At 45.0% G+C, this 24,630-nt stretch overlaps 1 protein-coding gene across 1 annotated transcript in view; it reads left to right on the top strand.

Annotated features, from left to right (window-relative positions):
• Window positions 1-24,630, top strand: part of LOC308512321 (centriole and centriolar satellite protein OFD1-like) — a gene marked incomplete at both ends in the record, with an annotated part of 142,593 nt that overhangs the window by 68,609 nt on the left and 49,354 nt on the right. Inside the window, 5 exon segments of the mRNA XM_081082101.1 lie at window positions 21,183-21,290; window positions 22,531-22,667; window positions 23,293-23,373; window positions 23,377-23,414; window positions 23,416-23,455. Of these exon segments, the coding sequence (XP_080938227.1) occupies window positions 21,183-21,290; window positions 22,531-22,667; window positions 23,293-23,373; window positions 23,377-23,414; window positions 23,416-23,455 (404 nt within the window).

Raw genomic sequence — 24,630 nt, 5'->3', positions numbered from 1 at the left:
TCTCATTACTTCTCTCTCCAGACAAGAGACCTTGGAAGGGGCCATCAATTGACTTCCTTCTCCATGTTCAGTATCTGAGGCCTGAATCAGTCGCCTGCACTCCTATCTCTGAGTGGGTCATGGGACGGTGACACAAGAACAAGGCCCTGGTTCCTGGTGTAAGGCTCCCATGTCCATCACCTGGGCCAGCCTGATGGGAGTGTGCCTAGAGAAGTCACCGGAGAATGGGAACATGCCACTCTATGTGTGGCAGCGGTGGACACGATCAGGGTCATGGGCAGACAGCGGGAGTGTCCATTTAGGTGACAATCACTAACCGCAATCCAAGTTCTCAGCAGGTCTGTGCTCAGTCTTGGTCTATAGACCCAGCCAGTTCTTCCAGTCAGATGGGGGAGGGGAAAACATGTTGGAAGAAATAACGACAGAAAACTTCCCTTTTACAGGCCAGAAAATAACTATGCAAGTTCAAGAACCACACAGAGTCACAAATAAGATGAACCCAAAAAGACCAACACCAAGCCACATCATAATTAAACATCAATGCAAAAGTAAGAATCATAAAGGTTGACAGACAGAGACAGAAAGTTACCTACAAGGCATCTCCCATTAGAATATCAACAGATTTCTCAACAGAAACACACCAGGCCTGAAGGGAATGGAATGAAATATACAAAGTGATGTAAAACAAGGGGCTGAATCCACACCCAGCAAGGCTATAATTCAAAATTGAAGAACTAATAAGGAAATTTACAGACAAAAAAGGGCTATGAGTGTTTAATACCACCAAGTCAGCAATGCAAGAAATGCTAGAGGGATGGAAGTAAAAAGAAGAAACAGAAAGGCAAGAAGAAGCACACACATTAAGAATAAATATGACAAACAAGTACTTACAATAATAACATTAAAGGTAAATGGATTCAGTGCTCCAATCAAGACATAAGGCAGCTGAATGGATAAGGAAACAAAACCCATATTTTGCAGTCTGCAAGAGACTCACCTCTGAGCAAAGGATTCACACAGATAGTGAAAGAGGGAAAAATAAATTTTCAACAAATGGAAATGAGAAAAAAGCTGGGGTGGCAATGCTTATATCGGAACAAAATAGAACTCTAATGAAGGTCATAGCAAGGGATAAGGAAGGCCACTACACAATACTAAAAGGAGCAAATCAACAAGAGGATATAACTCTGGTAAACATATATGCACCCACTACAGGAGTGCACAAATACAAATAACAACTTCTGGAAGGTATCAAGGGATAGATAGATAGCAATATTATCAAAGTAGGGTACTTCAATACCTCACTGACACCACTGGAAAAATCCTCTACACAAAAAACCTCCAAACAAACAGCAATCCTAAATGACTCTCCAGTTCAGATGGACTTGACATCTCCAGAACATTTCATCCCAAAGCTACCAAATATACATTCTTCTCCAGTGCACACGGGACATTTTCAAAGATAGGCCACATATTAGGACACAGGCAAAGTCTCTTCAAATTCAGGAGGATAGAAAACGTAATAAGCATCTTCTCAGGTCACAATGGCATAAAACTAGAAATCAAGTGCAATAAAAACAATGAAAAAAATCAAACACTTGGAGGCTAAATAGCATGCTATTAAACTATGGTTGGGTTACCAAAGAGATCAAAGAAGAAATGAAAAGCATCCTGGAAACAAATGACAATGAAAACACACAATCCTAAAATCTATGGGACACAATGAAAGCAGTCCTGCGAGGGAAGGTCACAACTCTACAGGCCTAGCTTAGAAAACAGGAAAAAAAAATGGTAATAAATTAAGTAATCTTCAACTTAAATAATTAGAAAGAGTGCAACAATAAAAGCCCATATTACCAAAAAAGAAAGAGATAATAAAGATCAGAGCAGAAATAAAAGCCATAGAGACCAAAAAAATAATACAAAAGATCATGAAAGCAAGAGCTGGTTCTTTGAAAAAAAGAAAAAAAAATTGATGAACCTCTAGGGAGGCTCACCAAGAAACTAAGAAAGGGGACCCAAATAAACAAAATCAGAAATGGAAGAGTTGAAGTAACAAATAACCCGGCAGATATACAAAGGATTGTAAAAACTATAAGAACTCTACTCCAACAATTGGAAAACCTGGACAAAATGGACACATTTCTAGACAAATACAAGCTTCCAATACTCAATCAGAAAGAAGCAAAAAAACTGAACAGGCCGATAACTACTGATAAAATTGAAACAGTAATCAAAAAGCTTCCAAAAAACAAAATCCCTGGACCAGATGGCTTCACAAGGGAGTTTTTCCAAACATTCAAAGAAGAACTAAAACCAATCTTTCTCACACTATTTCAAATAATTCAAGCATACTTCCAAGCTCTTTTCATGAAGCCAGCATTACCATAATCCCCAAACCAGAAAAAGACACCACAAAGAAAGGGACTTACAGGCCAATATTCCAGATGAACATTGATGCTGCAATCCTCAACTAAATTCTACAAACCGGATACAACATTACATTAGAAAGATCATACACCATGACCAAGTGGATTTATTCCAGGGATTCAAGGATGGTACAATATCCACAAATCAATGCACATGAAACATCACATAAACAAATTGAGAGAGAAAAACCACACAATCATATCAACTGGTGCAGAAAAAGCATTTGACCAAGTGCAACAGCCTTTTCTGATAAAAACACTCAGCAAAGTAGGAATAGAAGAATCATCCACATAATGAAAGCCTTATATGACAAACCTACAGCCAACATCATACTCAATGGGCAAAAACGAAAACCATTTCCCTCTAGAACAGGAACAAGAGAGGGAAACTCACTTTCACCACTCCTGTTCAAAACAGTACTGGAAGTCCTGGTCACAGTGATCACACAAGAAAAGGAAAGAAATGGTTCCCAAATTGGAAAAGAAGAAGTAAATTGTCATTATTTGAAGATGACATGATACTGTACATAGAAAACCACAAACAGTCCTTCAAAAATTTAGTAAACTTAATAAATGAATTCGGCAATGTAGCAGACTACAAAATTAACGCCAAGAAATATATGGCATTTTTATACACCAATAATGAACTTACAGAAAAGGAGATTAAAAAAAGAATCCCATTCATCATCCCACCAAAAAAATTAAGATAACTGGGAATACTCTTACCTAAGGACGTAAAAGACCTCCACTGAGAAAACTAGAAGATGTTGAAAAAAAGAGATAGAGGAAGACATAAACAGATGGAAGAACATACCTTGTTCATGGATTGGTAGAAACAACATCATTAAAATGGCTATACTACCCAAAGCAATCTATACATTCAATGCACTCCGCATTCAAATACCAACAGCATATTTCACAGACCTAGAATGAACTCTCCAAAAATCCATCTGGAATAACAAAAAAGATCACGAATAGTGGCAGCAATCTTGAGTAAGAAGAACAAAGTAGGAGGGATCTCAATACCAGATATCAAGCTGTATTACAAAGCTACTGTGTTCAAAACTGCCTGACACTGGCACAAGAATAGACATATAGGCCAATGGAATTGAATAGAGAACCCAGAAACCAATTCAAACAACCAAGCTCAATTAATATTTGACAAAGGAAGCAAAAACATACAATGGGGATAAGACAGTCTCTTCAATAAATGGTGCCAGGAAATTTGGTCAGACAAATGCAAAAATGAAACTAGGCCACCAGCTGACACCATGCATAAAAATAAGCTCAAAATGGATAAATAACTTGAACATAGAGCTGGAAACCATAAAAATAGTAGAGGAATCCATAGGCAGCAGAGTCTCAGATACATGCGGAAGCAATATCTTCACAGACACAGCTCCTGGGGCAATGGAAAATAAAGTTAAAATGAACAAATGGGAAGACATCAAAATAAAAAGCTTCTTCATAGCAAAAGAAACCATCAACAAGGCAAAAACAAAGCCCACTGCATGGGAGAACATATTTGCCAATGTTCTCTCTGATAAGGGTTTCATCTACAACATTTATAGGGAACACATACTACTTAACAAAAGGAAGATAAACAACCCAATCACAAAAATGGGCAACGGACCTAAATAGATACTTTTCCAGAGAGGACAAAAGGAAGGCCAAGGGACACATGAAAACATGCTCAGAGTCACTAATCATCTGACAGATACAAATCAAAAGGACAATGAGATACCACCTAACAGCTGTCAGAATGGCTATCATCAACAAAGGGCGAGTGCTGGTGAGGATGGCGAGAAAAAGGAACCCTCCTTCACTGGTGGTGTGAATGCAGACTGGTGCAGCCACTATGGAGCAGAGTATGGAGTTTCCTCAAAAAACTAAAAACGGAACTCCCATTTGACCCAGTGATCCCACTTCTAGGAATATATCCCAGGAACCTAGAATTACCAATCTGAAAGGATGCATGCACCTCTATGTTCACTGCAGCACAATTTCCAATAGCTAAGATTTGGAAACAGCCTAAGTGCTGGTCAGCAGATGAGTGGGTTAAAAAGCCGTGGTATATCTACATAGTGGAATAGTATGCTACATCAGAGCAAAAGCTGGCCCAGTATAAAAAAAAAAGGAGCTGTTGGGAGCTTCAGTCACCCGCCAGCCTGAACACAACCCTCAGCCCCTCACCCAGACTGGCCAGGAACCCCAGTGGGGACCCCCACCCTGAAGGGTGTGTGACCAGCTGCAAACAGCCATCATCCCTTCACCCAGGCTGGCCAGGCACCCCAGTGGGGATCCCCATCCTGATCCAGGACAGCCTTCAGGGAAAACCAGCCGGCCCCCACCCGGGCACCAGGCCTCTATCCTATATAGCAAAAGGGTAATATGCCTCCCAGCACTGGGATCAGTGTGACAGGGCAGAGCGCCCAAACCCCCTGATCGCCCCGCAGCTCTTTGTGTGACAGGAGGCGTGGCCACAACCTCCCTATCTGCCCTGCTCTGTTCATGACAGTGGAAGGCGCCCCAACCCCCTGATCAACCCTGCTCTGTGCCTGATAGGGGGGAGCTCCCCAACCCCCTGATTGGCCCTGCTCTGTGTGTGACAGGGGGGAGCTCCCCAACCCCCTGATGGGCCCTGCTCTGTGCATGACAGGGTATGGAGCCCCATATGGAGCCCCTCTGTGTGGGATGCAGCACTCCAACCCCCCTTCTCTGTGTGTGATGGGGTAGAGCCATAACTTCCCCATTGACTCTGCCATGAGTGTGACAGGATGTGGTGCCCCAACCCCCTAATCTGCCCTGCTCTGTGTGTGACAGAGGGCGGTGCCCCAACTCCCCTATCTGCCCTACTCTGTGAGTGACAGGGGGGAGCTCCTCAAACCCCTCATGGGCCTTTTCTGTGCATTACAGGGGGAAGCTTTCCAAACCCCTGATGGGCCCTGCTCTGTGCGTGACAGAGGGGAGCTCCCCAACCCCCTGATGGGCCCTGCTCTGTGCGTGACAGGGTATGGAGCCCCAACCCCCCTGATGGGCCCTGCTCTGTGTGTGACATGGGGTGGCTCCACAACCTCCCCATCGACGCTGCCTTGAGTGTGACAGGGGGCGGTGCCCCAATCCCCCAATCGGACATACCCTGAGCATGACTGAGGGTGGTATCGCAACCTCACAATCCACCCTGCTCTGTGCATGACAGGGTGCGGTGCCCCAACTCCCCAATCAGCCTTGCTCTGAGCCCGACCAGGGGCTGCACCTAGGGATTGGGCCAGCCCTCTGCCACCCGGGGGCAGGCCTAAGCCTGCAGGTCATTATCTCCCAAGGGGTCCCAGACTGTGAGAGGGCACAAGCCAGGCTGAGGGACCACCCCCCACCCCCCAGTGCACAAATTTTTGTGCACTGGGCCTCTAGTTCAAGTATAAGGGGCTTTCAAAGTTGCGGAGGGAGGTATGAGAGGAAATCAGGGGGAGATGTGACTTCAGTAGAGTCACAAGATGCAATATTCCTGGCTTTTAATGATGAAGGAAGCGGTCACCAGTCACAGAATATGGGTGGTCTCCAGAAGCTGGAAAGAAAGTCTCCCCAAGAGCCTCCAGAAGAGAATGCAGCCTCCTGATACCTGGATTGCAGCCTGGTGAGCCCCACATCAGACTTCTGTGCTAATAACTGTAACACATTTGCATTGTTTCAGGCCACTAAATTTGTGATAATTTTTTACAGCAGCAGTAGATAACTAACACACATGTCAAAGCTTAAAAAAAGCCTTGCAGGCATGAGGAAAAAATATTTAAAGAAGTGTCAGCAAAAAGGTAAAAGAAAGTGAGGATAGAGGGAGTTCATTTACTATGGCACATGGATTGTAAAACTTTGTCAGAAAGGTTGGTCTGAGCACAATGCTGCATCAACGTGGAGCTACTTACAGCAATATGGAGAAAGAGTATGGAAAAGAACAGCGTTGTGTTTTTTTCCAGCCTGATTCCCTAACACTGAGACCAGGATATAATAAGTGCTCAATGTTTGCAGAATGCAGCTGCAAGGAGGGGACTGTAATTTAGACAGTATAAGATGACCCTGAGATTAGGGCAGAGGTAATGCTGGCATGAAAGGCAGGGTGGGATTGACTAGCTCAGTTGAGGACCTTTGAGGGCATGGAGGAAAGGGGTGGTCTCAGGCCTGAGAGCTGAAGTCTGTGTTTGAACAATTATCACCACCTTTTTGAGAACCGGCTGAAGTTGTTAAGGTCCTTACATAAAGCAATCCTCATTACAAGGGACAGGGCCTGTTGCCTAAAGGTAGGGGAGCCCTGACTGGCTCCTGTGGGGAAGATAGCATCTGTCTCGAGTAGCTAGGGTGACTTTGTTAGGGGTAGAAATAGAACATTCAAGACTAGCTACCCTATATAATAAAAGGTTAATATGCAAATCAACGAAAAGGTGGAACAACAAGTTGCTATGACATGCACTGACCCCAGGGAGCAAATGCTCAATGCAGGAGCTGCTCTCTGGGGGTCAGTGCACTCCCACAGAGGGAGCACTGCTTGGCCAGAAGCCGGGCTCATGGCTGGCAAGTGCAGTGGCAGTGGCGGGAGCCTCTCCTGACTCCATGGCAGTGCTAAGGATGTCTGACTGATGGTTTAGGTCCACTCCCCAAGGGCTCCCGGACTGTGAGCGGGTGCAGGCCAGGCTGAGGGACCCCTCACCCCTGAGTGCCCAAATTTCGTGCACCAGACCTCTAGTTAATTATAAAAAACATTAATCATGTTCTGCTCACTGTGATTGTTTTGTCCTGATTAAAGAAGGCACATTCTAACCTGGCTGGGAGTTGCAAGCAGGACCTAGGACCTCACTTGGAAATACGGCCCATCCTCCACATCCAGTGATGCCTTCCCCAGGATATAAGTGACACATTTTCCCATGGAACTCTGAATTAGTACCTTTCCCTCTAACTTTCTTCAAATTAAGAGAATCTATGGAGTTCCCTATACTGCACAGTTTTAATGAAAGAAAATAAGACTTTCTAAGAGCATCAAATACATTTTTTTTATTTATAAACATATATACTCCTCTCTCTCTCTCTCTCTCTCTCTCTCTCTCTCTCTCTCTCTTTCTCTTTAAAATATATTCTTACTGATTCAGAGAGGAAGGGAGAGGGAGGGAGATAAAAACATCAATGATGAGAGAGAATCGTTGGTCGGCTGCCTCCTACACACCCCGTATAAGGGATCAGGCCAAAACCTAGACATGTGGCCTGACCTGGAAACAAACTGTGACTTCCTGGTTCATAGGTTGATGTTAACCCACTGAGTCACACTGGCCGGGCTCAATTCTTATTTATAAATTCATTCCAAGGACATATACAGCTTGAAAAGCTTTGAAAGCAGTTTTAAAAAAAAACAACAACTAGCTTTTAAGTAGCAAGAAAACAGTTATAGAAGAAAGTTTAAATTAAAAGAAAAAATAATTGTTTTACTTTATTCAAGAGTGGGAACATCCTCCATGAAAATGTGTACCTTGACTGAGGATGGCTGGGTGGCCTTATCACACCTTAGGAAATCAAATGCTTTTTACAATGACAAGAAAGAGAGTTTCATCTAATTTCTCTCCCAGGGTAGATGTCTGTCAACAGAAGGTGGACATGAATAAAAGGAGGGGCTTGCACAATCAATCAGGAAATCAGCAATCTATGAGTAATCCAGAACCCAGTATTTATCTCCTCTGCCACACACCCTCCCTCCCAGCCAGTGAGCAAGACAATTACTCTCAAGTCAAGCTAAGTGAACCCCCACTCACAGTGGCCCAATGCTGACATACAAAGCATACAAATAATTCTCACTCTGGCATAAAAGTGACAACTTTCTTGGAAGAAAAGCAGATACTGTAAATTCTCAAAGTCTTCCTGAAACATTTTCTAAAGTAATTTTTACTTCTTTAGAAAAAATGCATACCTGGCAAACCATCTGTAATAAAAGGCCCATTCTATAAAACCTTACCTGATCCTACTCATATCTGCAATCATAATCATATTTACAGACAAATATATCTATACTAAGAAAAGAGTAATATGCTAATTAGACTGGGAGACCTTCCAGCAGACCTTCCAGATGTTCTTCTGGACAAAGCCATGGTGGTGGGGCCAAGGTAGAGGCGGTTAGAGGCCAAGAGGGGAGGGCAGTTGTGGGTGATCAGGCTGGTGGGGGGAGGGGCTGTTGGGGGTAAGCAGATCAGCAGGGGGGCCAGTTGGGGGCAAGAGGGCCATCAGTGGGGGTCAGTTGGAGGTGATCAGGATAGCGGGGGTGGGGGGCAGTTTGGAGTGAGCAGGCCAGCAGGGGACAGTTGGGGATGAGCAGGCCAGTGGGAAGGGAAGGAGGGACAAGCAGGCCAGCAGGGGGGGAAGTTTGTGGTGATCAGGCTCATGGGGGTCATGTGGGTGCAAGCAGGCCAGCAGCGGGGGGCGAGGGGAGGTCAGTTGGGGTCGAGCAGGCCGGCAGGCAGAGTGATTAGAGGCAACGAGGCAGGCAGGCAGGTAGGTGAGCGGTTAGGAGCCAGCAGTCCCAGATTGCGAGAGGGATGTGTGACTGCTGTAAACTGGCAGTAGGACATCCTTCGAGGGGTCCCAAATTGGAGAGGGTGCAGGCCAGGCTGAGGAACACACTGTCCTTATTTTATAAAAAATAAAATGATAGACACATACTTAGAAGGGTGTAGGATAGCCAACAGTCAACAATTAACATGAGAACAATGAAGGAATTAGTGGTAACTGTCCGGGAGCCCAAGCACATTAGGTTGTGCCACAAGGGGCCCAGAAAAAGGGAAGTTACAAGTTACCCAGATATTTCAAGGGTATCCTAGCTAATAAATTTCATGCACCGGGCCACTAGTAAAAATATAAACAAACAGATAAAAACAAAGATAACATGCTAAAGACCACAAATTTATTATATGGCAAAAGTCAAGATTCAAAAATATCTCCCCTACTAGCAGAATTAGGTGGGAAATTAACAAAGCAGAATTTAATAGGATGCAAAATAAAGTCTCGTACTAGGGCTTTAAAAAAAAAAAAACCTGCACAACAGGATAACCTAGTTTAAGACCAGTGCATCTACAAAAACACATTTTCGTTTATTGCAAGCTCAACAAGAGGCAGCAGTCTGAAACAGTGGTCCCAAAAAGCTAATGCAATTCTAAGTTGCATTAAGAGAAGACAATGTCCTCTTCACAAATAATATCATCCTGGGGACCATACTCAGTTCTGGGAATCACATTTTAAAAGAATCAATAACTGAACTGTGTGTTCGGAGAAGGGTGGGATCTAGCCTAGGGAATATTCTGCACAAAAGCTAGTGAAGGAACTGGGGATGTTTAAACTGTTTTATTTTGTTTTTCATCTCATCTGTAAAGAGGATATGCTGCATAATGGAAAAGGGAGTGGACTAGGAATGACAAATGGGTTTCCTTTCCTGAGCCAGTTCTAATCAACTGGTAGTGACTCCCAGGACCTGGTGCTGAGAAAGATTCTGAGAGTAGAAAGGAGGGAGTGAGGGCAGAGAGAGAGACACCAACTGGTTGCCTCCCACATTATCCCAATCTGGGGATTAGGGGAGTAGAGGAGCAAACTGCAACCAAAGTAGGTACCTCTGACTGGGAATTGAACCCAGGACCCTTGGGTATGCTGCAATTCTCTAACCACTGAACAACACCCGCAAGGCTTCAGTGCATCTTAGTTCTTATACCATTCTCTGGCTATGGTTTTATTACCGTGTTAACATAAGAAACATTCAAACCTGTAAAGAATTTTGTGTTTATTTGAGCAAACTGTCGACAAGTGCCTGGAAGCAGTACCTCAATGGATTGGGAAAGTGCTCTGGAGAGTGGCGGGTTTTCTTCTATTTTTATACATTACAACCAAAGGAGGTGACATAGGTAGGTTACAAGAAATTCATTGGTGATAGATTAGAGAGGCGGGAGAAACCAAAGGGGTCTTGGGGGTGAGGGAGAGAACCTGTGGGACTGGATAAAAAATAAAATGATAGACACATACTTAGAAGGGTGTAGGATAGCCAACAGTCAACAATTAACATGAGAACAATGAAGGAATTAGTGATAACTGTCCGGGAGCCCAAGCACATTAGGTTGTGCCACAAGGGGCCCAGAAAAAGGGAAGTTACAAGTTACCCAGATATTTCAAGGGTATCCTAGCTAATAAAAGACAAAAGGGTAATTAACCGTACCTCCGCTATGCTTCCCATTGGCTAATCAGGGTGATATGCAAATTAACTGCCAACAAAGATGGCGGTTAATTTGCATACATAGGCACAATGATGGGAGGCGAAAGGGGAAGGACAGAGGAAGCTGCCTGATGCTGACAGTGATCGGAAACCCAGGCAGCAGGCAAGAGCCGGGTGGCAGGGCAAAGGTGGAGAACCTGGGCCGCCTTTGCCCTGCATGAACTATGCAGCTGGGAGAGGGGTGTGCGGCCGCTGGGAGCAGGGCGGGAACTTCCCGGGGTTTGCATCAGGCAGCCGGGAGAGGGGCGAGAACTATGCAGCCAGGAGAGGGGCACCAGGTGGCTGGGAGCAGGGCGGGAACTTCCCTGGGTTTGCAGCAGGCAGCTGGGAGCGGGGCGGGAACTTCTGCCGCATTGTCATGGCAATGCGGCAGAAGTTCCCGCCTCGTAGCTGCTTGCTCATTCACTTACTCGCTCATTCATTCACTCATTCACTCACCCATTATTCACTCACTCACTCACTCACTCAGCAAACCCTCTCAGGTCCCTGGCACCAGGCCAGGCACTGAAGTTGAAGCAGGATAAGACAGAGCAATGTCCTCAAGATGTTAGTAATTCAGTAGGGCGAAGCAGGCACATGAACAAGGCAGTTGTACGCACAGATGCAGTGTACTGGGTTCAGTGAGAGCAGTAACTAATGCCGACTTTGTTCTCTTGATACAATGGGGCCTCGGGAGCCAGGCCGCCCCAAGCCTGTAGGCCTGTGCCTAGGCCAGGAGTGGCTGGGGTCCAGGAACATGACAGAAGGCGCAGGTCGGGCTGAGGGGTCTGACCCCACCCCTCACCCTCACCCCCGAGTGCACAAATTTTTGTGCACCGGGCTACTAGTCTATCTATATAAAAGACTAATATGCTAAGTGTCCTGCCGTCAGGGTAATACGTTATGTCGCAATGCCCAGCTTCCTCTCCCTAGCAACTAGCCTCCTAGAAGTTTCTTCAGCCCAGGAACACAAGTTGCTTTATAGCCAGGTAGAAACATTCACAGTTAACCAAATGTCTGTGAAGTATTTTCCTGTGCCTCATCTCATTTGATCCTCACACAAGTCGTGGAGTAGGTAGATTGGAGACTTGGTAGAATCCTATTTTCTTTTCATTAAACAGAAAATGAAGATTTAGAAAGTTTAGAAACTCGACCCAACTGAAAAGAATTGAGAAATGGTGCCCCCTCCCCTCCACCCCCCCCCCTTCCCCCGCTCAAAAAGAAATAAAGAAAAGAAATGGTGGACCTTAAAAATGACTTCAGGTTTTTTCACTGCACAAAATATAGTCAAACACTGCTGCAAATTAAATATTTTACCCTTTGTTCTCCCTGCGTGATCTACAATAATAATGTGCTTCTTCGTGTTGATATTTACTGCTGTGTTGCTGACAATTACCTGAAAAGAAGTTGGAGTGCTTCACTGGGCTGGAAAAAGTTTAGCTAAATCAGAAAGCAGCTCTAATTAACAAGTTTGTTTTATATCTATAAAAGGCTAAGTTGACTCGCACATGGGTGATACATATAAAGCTCTCATTGGCAGCAATCACATGCATTTCAATCTGTCATTGTCGATCATGAATTTGGTTGACACTTCTATTATTGAGAAAGGGTGAACAGGGATATTAAAATATTTCTTCTAATTAATTTCCTTTCAATGTGCACAAATTCATGCACCAGGCCTCTAGTGTTATTATAGATGCAAAAAGACAGATAGGCTCAGTGAAGATACTGTCCTAGAATGTAACTACCCACTATTACTGCTTTTGGTTAAAGTTTAATTTCAGATCGTCCTTTGTGGTTACTTCAGGTCTTTGAGTTTGCAAGACCATCATACAGGCCTTCCCTGAGCTTGTCAGGTTACCATGTGGCCCCTTTCACCCACAGCATCTTGGTAAGCCAGCTTACCTTTATCTTCCTCGGTATGCACAAGAGTGGGTACTTGCCATGGCCTGTGTTGCTCGGTGGTTAGAGCATCAACCTGAGCAGCAGAGTCACCTATTGGATTCCTGGCCAAGGGCACATACCTGGGTTGCAAGTCCAAGCCCACAGTGGAGTGGAATGGGGGTGCTGCAGGAGGCAACCTATAGATGTCTCTTTCACATTGGTGTTTTTCTGACTCCCCCCCCCTGCCACCCCCCCTTCCTTCCAGTTTCTAAAATCAATGGAAAATATGTCCTTACTCCTTGGGAGAGGTACAAAGAAAACCAAAAACCAAAAAACGATAAAAAGGTAGATACTTAAAGTTTAGCTCACTGATTTTCAACCAGTGACTTTTGCCTCTCCAAGAACATCAGGCAATGTCTGAGACATTCAGTAAGGTCAGAACTGGTAAGAGGCGCTGCATTTAGTGGGCAGAGAGGCCAGGGATGCTGCTAATCACCCGGCGGTGCACAAGATGGAGCCCCCTACAAAGGGTTTTCGGGTCCCAAAAGGCAACAGTGCCGCGGTTACTGCGTGACTTAATGAAAGGCAAAATAAGCAAAGCCCGAGCTGGCGGAGCTCGCTGGGTGCAATGCCTGGGCTGTGATGGGACCAGCTGGCCAGGGGATAGCCAGGTTGGGTCCAGCGCCCTAGGCCCAACAGGATGAAGACACAGGGTTAACACCCAGATCCCGCAGGCCCCGGATGTGGTGCAGAGCACATGGCTTCTCCTCCAATCCCAGCTCTAGCCCAGGGGTCCTCGCGGGACTCAGAGGCCAAGCTCTCGCGAGAAGTGGGCGGAGCTTCCGGCGGTTGTTGGCATTGACTTGGCTGTAAAGCTCTGGGTTCCCGGATTCCCGGATTCCTGGATTCCCGTGCTGGGCTGGCTGGGTCTCGGGGAGAGGGCGGGATCGGCTGTGAGGCCCCCACCCGCCGCGAGGTGCCTCCACTTCCAGGGCCGCGGGTTTCACAGCCTCGCTCCGTATCTCTACTCTCCAGCCGCTGGTGAGAGTCGCGCCCGGTACACAACCCGCTCACCGTGGCAATCCGAGGGGAGGAAATGTGTTTATCCGCCATTTCCTAGTTCGAGTGGGCGGGAGAGCCTTGAGGTATACCCGTTCCTCTTGATTCCCGGCCCGCGGTTGGGCTCTGAGGACAGGTGAGGAAAAAGTACCGGGAGCACACGTGAGGAGATGTAGCATCTTGTTTGTTTCCGTTAAAGCACCAACCCGGTGCGCGGGTGAGGAGGCGAACCTTCTTGCTTGTTGTCGTGCAAGCGCCGTCCCCGCTGGGCTTTCGTGCTTTCCCGCTTTCCCGCAGGTCAGCCACTGTTCCGTCTTCAGAAATTCCCGTGCCCGCTGCCTGCCTGGTAACCGTTGGCATCTTCTCTTCCAGCTCACCGTGCCCCCCAAATATGACGTGTTGAGTCAAGACGAACTACGCACAAAGCTGTCCCAGACCTTCAAGCGCCGAGGTATCCTGGACTCCCTCAAGGTGTCGGCTTGAGGCATATCTGTTCTGTAACTTTTACAAGTGGAAGCGGTGACAGGGAGTCCGCATTTAAACCCACTGGGTCTTGGTTTTAAAAATAATATGATATGCAGGTGGTATTGGGGAGTGACGCTTTTATGTTTTGTAGAACTCGTTATCCTGGAAAGCATTCTCAAACGGTTGAGAGTTTGCCCGGTCTTCATATTCAAATAGATTTATTGACTGACATTCAGGTAGGAGCGAGTAGCTGTATAAAATGAAAACATTTTAGCAACAAGGCAAGTTTTGTGAAACTGGTTTGTAGGTTCTTGAATTAATACGTGGTTTTGTAATAGTCATGTTTGGATGAAGGATATTGAGACAATATAATAAGCATTGTGTGCTGCTTACAGTACAATAGTCTGGAGAATGACAGCTTTTTTCTTTAAAATATAATGAAAGCTCTGAAGGTTTCACTTGGGCAGCACATACGTATTAGTATGAATTAACAGCAAGGAGTAGGGTTACCTCAAATGTGTTTTCATTACTATATACAGTTAGACGTGTATTTTACACTTATCAGGGGAAATACTGAGTTTTTCCTTCTCCCCCCATTGTTTTCGTAACTTAAAAAACAAAACAGAACACTTTATACCTATCTGAAAAACCCATAAAAACATAGAGGAAGAGAGTCTTTTCTGATTCAGCTATTATTGGCACAGTGGTGTGTGTGTGTATTCTTAGTTCACTGTTGTATAGTGAGCATTTTCCTGTGACCCGAAAAGTTCCTTGAAACCCTCCATTTAAGTGTCCCATGATTGGATGTATGTGTAATTTATGTAGCAGTCCCTGGTGAATGTTTAATCTTGGCAGAGAATAATTTACTAATACACTTTACATGTAAAGTAACATCAGGAATAGAATTGGTTTAAATGTGTTTTCATTACTACATATATTTCAGAAGTATATCTGAAATATAAATGCTGAATAGGTTATAACCAGGTCTGTGCATCCTTCAGTTGCATTTCTCATTTTTGCCTAGGTTACGTGGCATTCTTACATTCTTGTATGACTTTATCTATATAGAAAAGGCTAATATGCAAAGTGTTTCCTTGGAGGTTAGCCCAGGAGACCGGGAATTCGATTGCTCACTATGATGTGGGCTGACCATCGGTGGGTCGCACAGAAAATTGCAGGCAGCGAGCTGGTGTTGGCGGGGTACTGAGGGAGCAAGGAAAGGGGGAAGCAGGAACAGGGGAGAGGGGAACCGCGTGGTGGTGGTGCATGAGGGAGCAGGAAAGCAGGGAACCTGATCAGCCGTGATTGCCAGCCAGGCCTAGGGACCCTACCTATGCACTAATTTCTTGCATCAGGCCTTTAGTCCTGGAAAATAAAAGGCCATAAGCATTTTTTAAAAAATACATTTTATTGATTTTTTAAAGAGAGGAAGGAAGAAGGGTAGAGAGTCAGAAACATCGATAAGAGAGAAACATCGACCAGCTGCCTTCTGCACACCCCCTACCCAGGTACATGCCCTTGACCAGAATCGAACCTGGGACCTTTCAGTTCTCAGGCTGATGCTCTATCCACTGAGCCAAACCGGTTAGGGCCGTGGTCGCCAAACTGTGGCTCGCGAGCCACATGCGGCTCTTTGGCCCCTTGAGTGTGGCTCTTCCTAAGCCTTAGGAGTATCCTAATCTACACTAATAAAAGAGAACAATGGTAATTGGCATACGGCGATACCATTTTTATTGGCTAATCAGGGCCATATGCAAATTAACTGTCAACAAGATGGCGGCTAACTTGCATATGTAGGCACAATGCAGGGAGGCGAAAGGGAAAGCAGGAAGAAGCCCCCTGCCACTGACAGTGATCGGAAACCCAGGGGGGAGCTAATAGCTGGGAGGCAGGGCAAAGGCGGCCCTGGGGCCGCCTTTGCCCTGCCTCCCAGCCATGATCGGAGAATCAGGCGCCTTTGCCGCCCTGGCCAGTGATAGCAGGAAGTAGGGGTGGAGCCAGCGATGGGAGCTGGGCATGGTAAAAGCTGGTAGTCCCGGGAGCTAGGGGTCCCTTGCCTGGGCCTAAAGCGAAGCCCACGATCGTGGCGCCCCCCGCTGCCACTGCAGGTCCCCGCTGCCCGGGACGGACACCTAGGCCAGAGGCATTAGGCCTGGGCAGGGGCGGAGCCTGCAACCGTGGGGAGCTGGGGTTCCCCTTCCGAGGCCTGACACCTCTGCCGGAGGCCTCAGGCCTGGTCAAGGGGCCGATCCGGTGATTTGTGATCGGAGGGTGATGAGGGTCAACTCCTCTGGCTGAGGCGTCAGGCCTGGGCGGGGGTTGGAGCAAGCGATCAGAGGGAGGTGGGGGTCCCCTGTCCAGGCATGATTCCTGGGCCAGAGGCCTCAGGCCTGGGCGGGGGCCAGAGCCAGTTATCGGGGGGCAATAGGGGTCCCCTGTCCAAGCCTGACTCCTCTGGCAGAGGCGTCAGGCCTGGGCAAGGGGCCGATCAGGCGATTGGAGGGTGATGGGGGTCAACGCCTGAGGGCTCCCAGTATGTGAGAGGGAGCTGGCTGGGCTGAGGGACACTCTCCCCCCACACACACACCCAGAGCACGAATTTCGTGCACCGGGCCCCTAGTTACGTTACTAACAATGTACCTACCTATATAGTTTAAGTTTAAAAAGTTTGGCTCTCAAAAGAAACTTCAATCGTTGTACTGTTGATATTTGGCTCTGTTGACTAATGAGTTTGCTGACCACTGGGTTAGGGCAAAGCATTTTTTTTAAGGCTCTTTGGCAGAGCATGTGTATTCTTCTCAGTATAAATGTCTTTTGTACTATAGGATTTTTGATGTATAAGTACTGTTCTGAACTTGTAGTTATATACTCTTGTTCTTTTCAGGTGTAGGATAGAAGATAGAGGTATAGCAACTCTGTTTGTTTCCTGCTTGTATAGTATTGATATGAATACGTTGCGTGGATATAGGCAACATAGTCTTGAGCTCTGCTCAATTAATATGTTTCCAGATTATATGCAAAGTAGATTAGGACAATATTCAGTAGTTCAGTTAATTTAGAGGTTTTCTTAAAACTCAAAGGAAAACTAACACATTATAACCTTGAAGAAAATTACCCACTTTGAACCTAAGTTTTCATATTTGTAAAATGTGGGAAAATTACTGTATTTCACAGTGTCTTGAGATGTAAATAATATATATGGAAGTGCATTTTTAAAAATATATTTTTATTGATTTCAGAGAGGAAGGGAGAGGGAGAGAGAGATAGAAAAATGAATGATGAGAGAGAATCATTGATCAGCTGCCTCCTGCACACCCTCAACTGGAGGTGGAGTCCTGCAACCTGGACATGTGCCCTTGACCAGAATCGAAACCAGCACCCAATATTTCTTCCAATATTATTTTCATATTCTTCATCAATCCACAGAGAGTTGAGGAAGCAACAGAATTTTCTCTTATACATGCTATCTGAATCAAAGACTGCTGAAATGGACTCATAGGGAAGATAGTTAGAGTCTTCATGTGTTCTGACTAAGCAGCAATTCACTTGGAAGTAGGTGAAAACAGCTTCTCTGGCCAGAATCCATGGGCTGCTTATCTCATAGAGTAAGACAATGTGTGCAGCAGAGTAGTACTAACTTTTGGCCATGGATCTAAAACAACTCCCCCATCAGACCTGCCTTGAGTGTGACGGGGGACGGTGCCCCAACCCCCCAATCGGCCCTACCCTGAGCGTGACTGAGGGTGGCATCACAACCTCCCAATCCACCCTGCTTTGTGCATGACAGGGGGCGGCGCCCCAACTCCCAAATCAGCCCTGCTCTGAGCCGGACCAGGGACTGCACCTAGGGATTGGGCCTGCCCTCTGCCACTGGGGAGCAGGCCTAAATAAAACGATTCTAATAAAACGATTCTAATTTGTGTGGCAAATCTGTGTATTCCTAGTGCAGCAAACCTGAAAGTTTGTTCCCATTTGTTGTTTTTTTTTTCTTTTTTGTCATTGAGCTAGACACAACTGAGAAAGCAGGTCATTCACGAATTGATGCACCCTGTATTGAGTGGAAGTCCTCCACCATTTCAGTGGAAGGGAGTGCCCTCTTCTTTTTAAAACATATTTTTATTGATTTCAGAGAGGAAGGGAGAGGGAGAGAGAGAGAGAAATATCAATGATGAGAGAGAATCATTGATTGGCTGCTTCCCGAATGCCCCCCCACTGTGGATTGAGCCCACAACTTGGGCTTGTGCCCTTGACTGGAATCGAACCCGGACCCGTCAGTCCCCAGGCCAACGCTCTATTCACTGAGCCAAGCCAGCCAAGGCAGGAGCGCCCTCTTAATAGGCAGGTATACCTGTGTCCCACATGAGAAACCAGAGTCTGCAGAAGTGGGTAATTTGCTTAAGGTCACAGGATTTCAAGATGGCAACACAGGGCAGTAAATCTAGATCTCTAAAATGTGCTCTTTAGATAAGAGAAATAAAGAATACATTAATTTTTTTTGAAACCTGTTTTAATCCTCAAGTATTAAAACATATGTTTACCACTTCTTAATTATTTTAACTATATTCCTACACCATTGCCTTTGAACATATTAGTTACATTTTATCTTAAAGGCAGATATAGCAAACTTTCCATATATTTTTTAAATTGACTTAATATTTTAGAGCAGCTTCATAGCAAAATTGAACAGAACGGAGAGTTTCTGTATGTCTCCTCCTCCGTCATGCACAGCCTTCCCCATGATCAACATTTATACAGTCAATGAGCCTACATGGTGGCATCATTTTCACCTAAAATCCATAATTAACATTAGGGTGCACTCTTTATGTTGTCCCTATGTTTTAATTCTCTTTCTATTAGCTGTAGTTGTCCAAAAGTTTCTTATTCAGAAGTTTTAAGAAATCTTGAACAGTGTTAGTATTTGAAAAACTTGAAACTTAAATATGCTGTATTTAAGTTTGCCTGAGCAATAGTCAATTACATAGTTACTAGAGGCCGGATGCACAAAAATTTGTGCACTGGCGGGGGTGGGGGTGCCCCTCAGCCCCACTTGTGTCCTCTCACAGTCTGGGACCCCTCGGGAGATTACGACCTGCTGGCTTAGGCCCACTCCCGGGTGGCAGAGGGCAGGCCCAATCCCTAGATGCCTGCACCGCAGCTCCTGGTCGGGCTCAGAGCAGGGCAGACAGGGGAGTTGGGGCGCCGCCCCCTGTCATGCACAGAGCAGGGCAGATCAGAAGGTTGTGATGCCACCTCCAGTCACGCTCAGGGTAGGGCCGATTGGGGTGTTGGGGCGCTGCCCCCTGTCACGCTCAGAGCAGGGCCCATCAGGGGGGTTGGGGCTCCGTACCCTGTCAACACACAGAGCAGGGCCCATCAGGGGGTTAGGGAGCTCCCCCCTGTCATGCACAGAGCAGGGCCGATTGGGGGGTTGGGGAGCTCCCCCCATCATACACAGAGCAGGGCCGATCAGGGGGTTGTGATGCCACCCTCAGTAACGCTCAGGGTAGGGCCGATTGGGGGGTTGGGGTGCTGCCCCCTGTCACACTCAGGGCAGGGCTGATGGAGAGGTTGCGGCTCCACCCCGTCACACGCAGAGCAGGGCCCATGTGGGGGTTGGGGCGCTGCCACTGTCACACTCAGGGCAGGGCCAATGGGGAGGTTATGGCTCTACCCTGTCACACACAGATTAGGGCCCTGCTCTGTGCGTGACAGGGGGCAGCGCCCAAACCCCCTGATTGTCCCGGCTCTGTGCGTGACAGGGGGTGGTGCCGCAACTTCCCCATCAGACCTGCCTTGAGTGTGACGTGGGGTGGTGCCCCAACCCCCCAATCGGCCCTGCTCTGAGCCGGACCAGGGACTGCACCTAGGGATTGGGCCTGCCCTCTGCCACCCGGGAGCAGGCCTAATCCAGCAGGTTGTTATTTCCCGAGGGGTCCCAGACTGCGAGAGGGCACAGGCCGGGCTGAGGCATCCCCTCTTCCCCCCCACCCCCCCCGAGTGCACAAATTTTTGTGCACCGGGCCTCTACTACTAATATAAGGGTAATACGCTAATCAGACTGGATGTCTTCCAGACATCCTTCTGGACAAAGCCATGTTGGTGAGGGCCGAGGCAGAGGCAATTAGGGGCAATCAGGCCAGCAGGGGAGAGCAGTTGGGGCAATCAGGCAGGCAGGTGAGCGGATAGGAGCCAGCGGTTCCAGATTGGGAGATGGATATTGGACTGCCGGTTTAGACCCATTCCTGGCAGTTGGACATTCCCCGAGGGGTCCTGATTTGGAGAGGGTGCAGGCCAGGCTGAGGGATCCTCCCTCACCACTCCCTTACCCCACTCTTTCCCCCTACCCCGTGCATGAATTTTGTGCACCGGGCCTCTAGTATTATATATTTAAATGAATTAATCATGAAGAGCATAGTTAATTAAGCACCTGTTGATTGAGATTTTGTTGTTTTATTGTTTGGGTTTTGCCATTAGAAGCGGTGTGCAGTGTACACTCTTTGTTTCCCTGTGGAAGTGTAGCTGTGTGAATTCCTAGAGGTGAAAAGACTAGGTTAAAGAACACATGTCTTTTTGAATACACAAACACTAACAAATTTCCCTCCTGAGTGATTGAACCTGCCGACTTCCCCGCTTTCTTGCCAGCACTTCACGTATGATGAGAGTTTTAATCTTAGCAGTCTTATTGGGAAAATAGGACCCCTTTGTTTTAGTATTAACTTGCATTTTCTTAGGATTTTGTTTATCGACATTAAATTGTCTTACTGATTTATTAGATCTCTTTAATATTATGAAAGTTAGTGTGCTTTCTCCTCATTATAGCAAATATTTTCTTCCAGTGTGTCATTTGTCTTTTGACTTTATTTCATGCCATATATAAGTTCTTAATTTTTATGTTATTAAATATTTCTCTTTATCACTTCTAGATTTTTGTATCATGCTTGGGAAGGACTTCCTTCAGAAATTATTCTTAAGAGATATATAACGTACAACAGGATAATGTTATAAGTCCAAAATTTATAAAGTGACTGAGTAATGGTTGAATGAAAGTTGTGAGACAAAACTATGTACATTGTGTTTTTTAGGTTTTCTCGTGGAGTTTTTAAAAGAAATGGCAGAATATCATCAGGCTAAAGAGACTTGTGACATGGACCCTCAGACAAGTGCAATTTTGCCTAGCAAAGACTCTCTTGGTAATTTCAGGCTTTTTTCCTGATTCCAGGTTTCTATTTTCTTTTTGAATGAAGAAAAAGATCTGCTTTCCTATGTTGTGTGTGTTCCTAAACTGTGTGCAGGTGGAGTGCTCATTTCCCATTGTGTCAGCACAGTCCTACCTTCAGTGCTGCCCCTCCCTCTGTGATCACCAGGTGGATGCAAAGGCCCATGTTCTTGTTTGTTGGGTCAACCCCTCAACTGGCAGGCTCTTCCCTGTGACTCATCTAACTTTATCGTATAGCCATTAACATGAGAAGATCCTAGACTATTTGCATTGCGGAAAACTAGAGAAGTCAGTGGCCCGTCACTTCATGTTATAGTTGAGGAAACCAAGGTCACCAGATGAAGGAAAAGTGATACTGGAGTCCAAGTTTTCTGGTCCATGATCCAGATCCTTTTCCATGGGACAGCCTTTCTACATACAGTACCATCCTGCCTTTAGGCGTATGCTCAGAAGGGAAACAGGTGGCTAAAATGCTGTGATTAATCCTGGCTCCTCCTTACTCATTAAAAGCAATAACTTGTTAGACAATAAATTCAAATATCTTAATCTGATTCTGCCAGTCTTTTTTTCCTGTGCATACTTTTTAGTGGGCACTGGTGTTTACATGATTGAGATTGCACTCTCGTGTGGGTTTTGCACTCTGTTAATGTTTGATTCTAATCCACATTTGGTTTGAGGGCTTCGGGTCTGCTGCAGAGAGCACTGGAATGAGAGGAATAGCAGACCTGGCTTTTGTCCCAGTTATGCCGTTGTGTAGTTGCTAAGCCCTCTGGGAGTCACCTACACTGTGTGGGCACCTGTGTCCTCTGTAAAATGGAAGACTTAAAACTAAGAATCTCTGATTCATTTTAAGATCAGTGTTTTGAACATGTGACTCAGCTTTCACCAAAGACCATAAAAGAACTCTTTGGCACTTGGAGACTGGAAAAAGATGCCATTGTTTTCTGACCTACCTTTTGCTTTCTTTTCCCCTGACTTTTATGATGGAAATTTTCCAGCATTCAAAAAAGTTGAAAGTTTTACAGTTCACCAGTAAGTTTGTATTATGTTTGCTTGATCACTTTCTGTTCATCCAGTAATCTATCTCAATTTTTTGAATTGGTTCAGAGTAAATTGCAGATGCCCCCTGTCCGTATCCCTGTACTCTTTGCTTTTGAACAGACTTCTTGCTCACCTACCCTGAGTCCTCTGCCCTGTTTGTGTTTTTTTAATAGCTGAGAAGCTTCAACATATTGATGATCAGTTTTCAGGTGCTTACCCTCAGCGTCCAACATTAGGAACTTTAGAAATAAAGTTAAATGAATATAAGAGAGAACTAGAACAGCAGCTTCAGGCAGAAATGCATGAAAGGGTAAGTTTATCTTGTTGCTGTTAACAAAAGTGATATTTTTGCTTATCTTTTCATTCTTAATCTTAGGTATATAGGAAAATATCTAGAATCTTTAATAAACTAGAGGCCCAGGGCATGTGTAGGTTCCCTAGTAGCTACCTGCTGGTGGGGCCTCCCTTTCCCTGGCCACCTGCTGCCAGGTGGGGCTGGTCTCAGGGGACAGGCTGCAGGTGGTTGGCCAGCCCCGCCCCTGCTTGAACTCCCGGTGAAGGGGACAATTTGAATATATGGCTTTTATTATATAGTTAATATGATATGTACTCTTGTGCATGTTATTATTTCTCTTTCCACTTGCTGTTGTTTCTTTTTGCCTTTTGAATGAGTTTTACAGGAACAGTTAATGAGACCAAAGATGAATTAAACTATAAATATAGGGTGTCCCAAAAATATATAAACACACCTTGAATAATTATAAAGGCAGTGTATATTAAACATCATTTTCACAATTGAGCTATCGGCTGTTAGAGTGTGTATACATTTTGGGGGGGATACCCTGTATAATTAATGAATATTGAACTTAAACATGGAGAATTTGTTACTAATTGTTTAGTATTATTATTTACAATGATTTGTAGTTAATTTGCAGTTGAAGCATTTTAAAAATACTGAAGTAGTACAAATTAAAATGGAAGAGAAAGGAAAGTCTGAGGAGTTAGTGGTTTGGGAATGATGTTGGAGAGCTTGTCAAGCAAGATCGGAAGCCTTCTTGGGAAAAGATGTTCCTTGAGAGAAATCAAAAGCACCAGAAGGCAATATTTTAAAATCATTTACTGGATGGCTCCTTCCTGCAGCTGCTTGTAGATTTGCTAAAAGTCCAGGGGTGAGATGAGACATTTGCTGGAACACTTGAGGACCTAGAGCAGTGATGGTGAACGTTTTGAGCTTGGCGTGTCAAAAATTTTGAAAAACCCTAACTTAACTCTGGTGCCATGTCACATATAGAAATATTCATATATTTTTTTGATATTTGCAACCATAATAAAAAAAGATTTATACTTTTGATATTTATTTTATATATTTAAATGCCATTTAACAAAGAAAAATCAACCAAAAATATGTATAAAATGAACAAAAACAGAAAAACAATGTACATTTAAGAAAAAATAATAATAAAAACAATGATAATCATTACCATTTGCAACGTCATGGATGGAACTGGAGAGCATTATGCTAAGTGAAATAAGCCAGTCAATGAAGGAAAAATACCACATGATCTCACTCATTCATGGATAATAGAGACCATTATAAACTTTTGAACAATAATAGATACAGAGGCAGGCCTGCCTCAAACAGATTGTCAAACTGCAGCGGGAAGGCCGGGGAGGGTTGGGGGGCAGGAGGTAGGGGGGTAAGAGATCAACTAAAGGACTTGTATGCATGCATATAAGCATAACCAGTGGACATAAGACATTGGGGGATAGGGGAGGCTAGGGGACTGTCTAGGGCGGGGGAATAAAATGGCGACATATATAATACCCTTTGGAATACTTTAAGCAATAAATTAAAATAAATAAAATAAATAAATAAATAAATAAATAAATAAAAAATAAAAAATTAAAAAACAAACAAACAATGATAATCAAATGGTACGAAAACTAGAAATTAGTGACTTTTTTGGTGCTGAAGTTTGTCTGCTAATTCTTCGATTGCAGGTTCATACTTGGTGCACTTCAAAGCCAAGCAAGCGCCACTAACATCATGTTAGCCGGTTCCTTTTGTTCATTTTAATATTATTTAATGCTGAGAACAAAGTCTCACAAAAATATGTTGATGAAAAAATTGTTAGCAAAGCCATCGCTAGATTTTTTATATTGCTAAAAGTGTCAGGAACTCTGTTCCAAGCACTCAAAATTTCTTCTTCATAGTTGCACTCTTCATGTTTCAAACGATTTCGTTCCAGATTTTCAAGTTTCAACCTTAAGTC

This window comes from Myotis nattereri, assembly GCF_964212035.1.
Source record: "Myotis nattereri genome assembly, chromosome: Y".
NCBI classification, from domain to species: domain Eukaryota; kingdom Metazoa; phylum Chordata; class Mammalia; order Chiroptera; family Vespertilionidae; genus Myotis; species Myotis nattereri.
The sequence above is the reverse complement of the archived record's forward strand: the minus strand, read 5'-3'. Positions and strand labels throughout refer to the sequence as shown.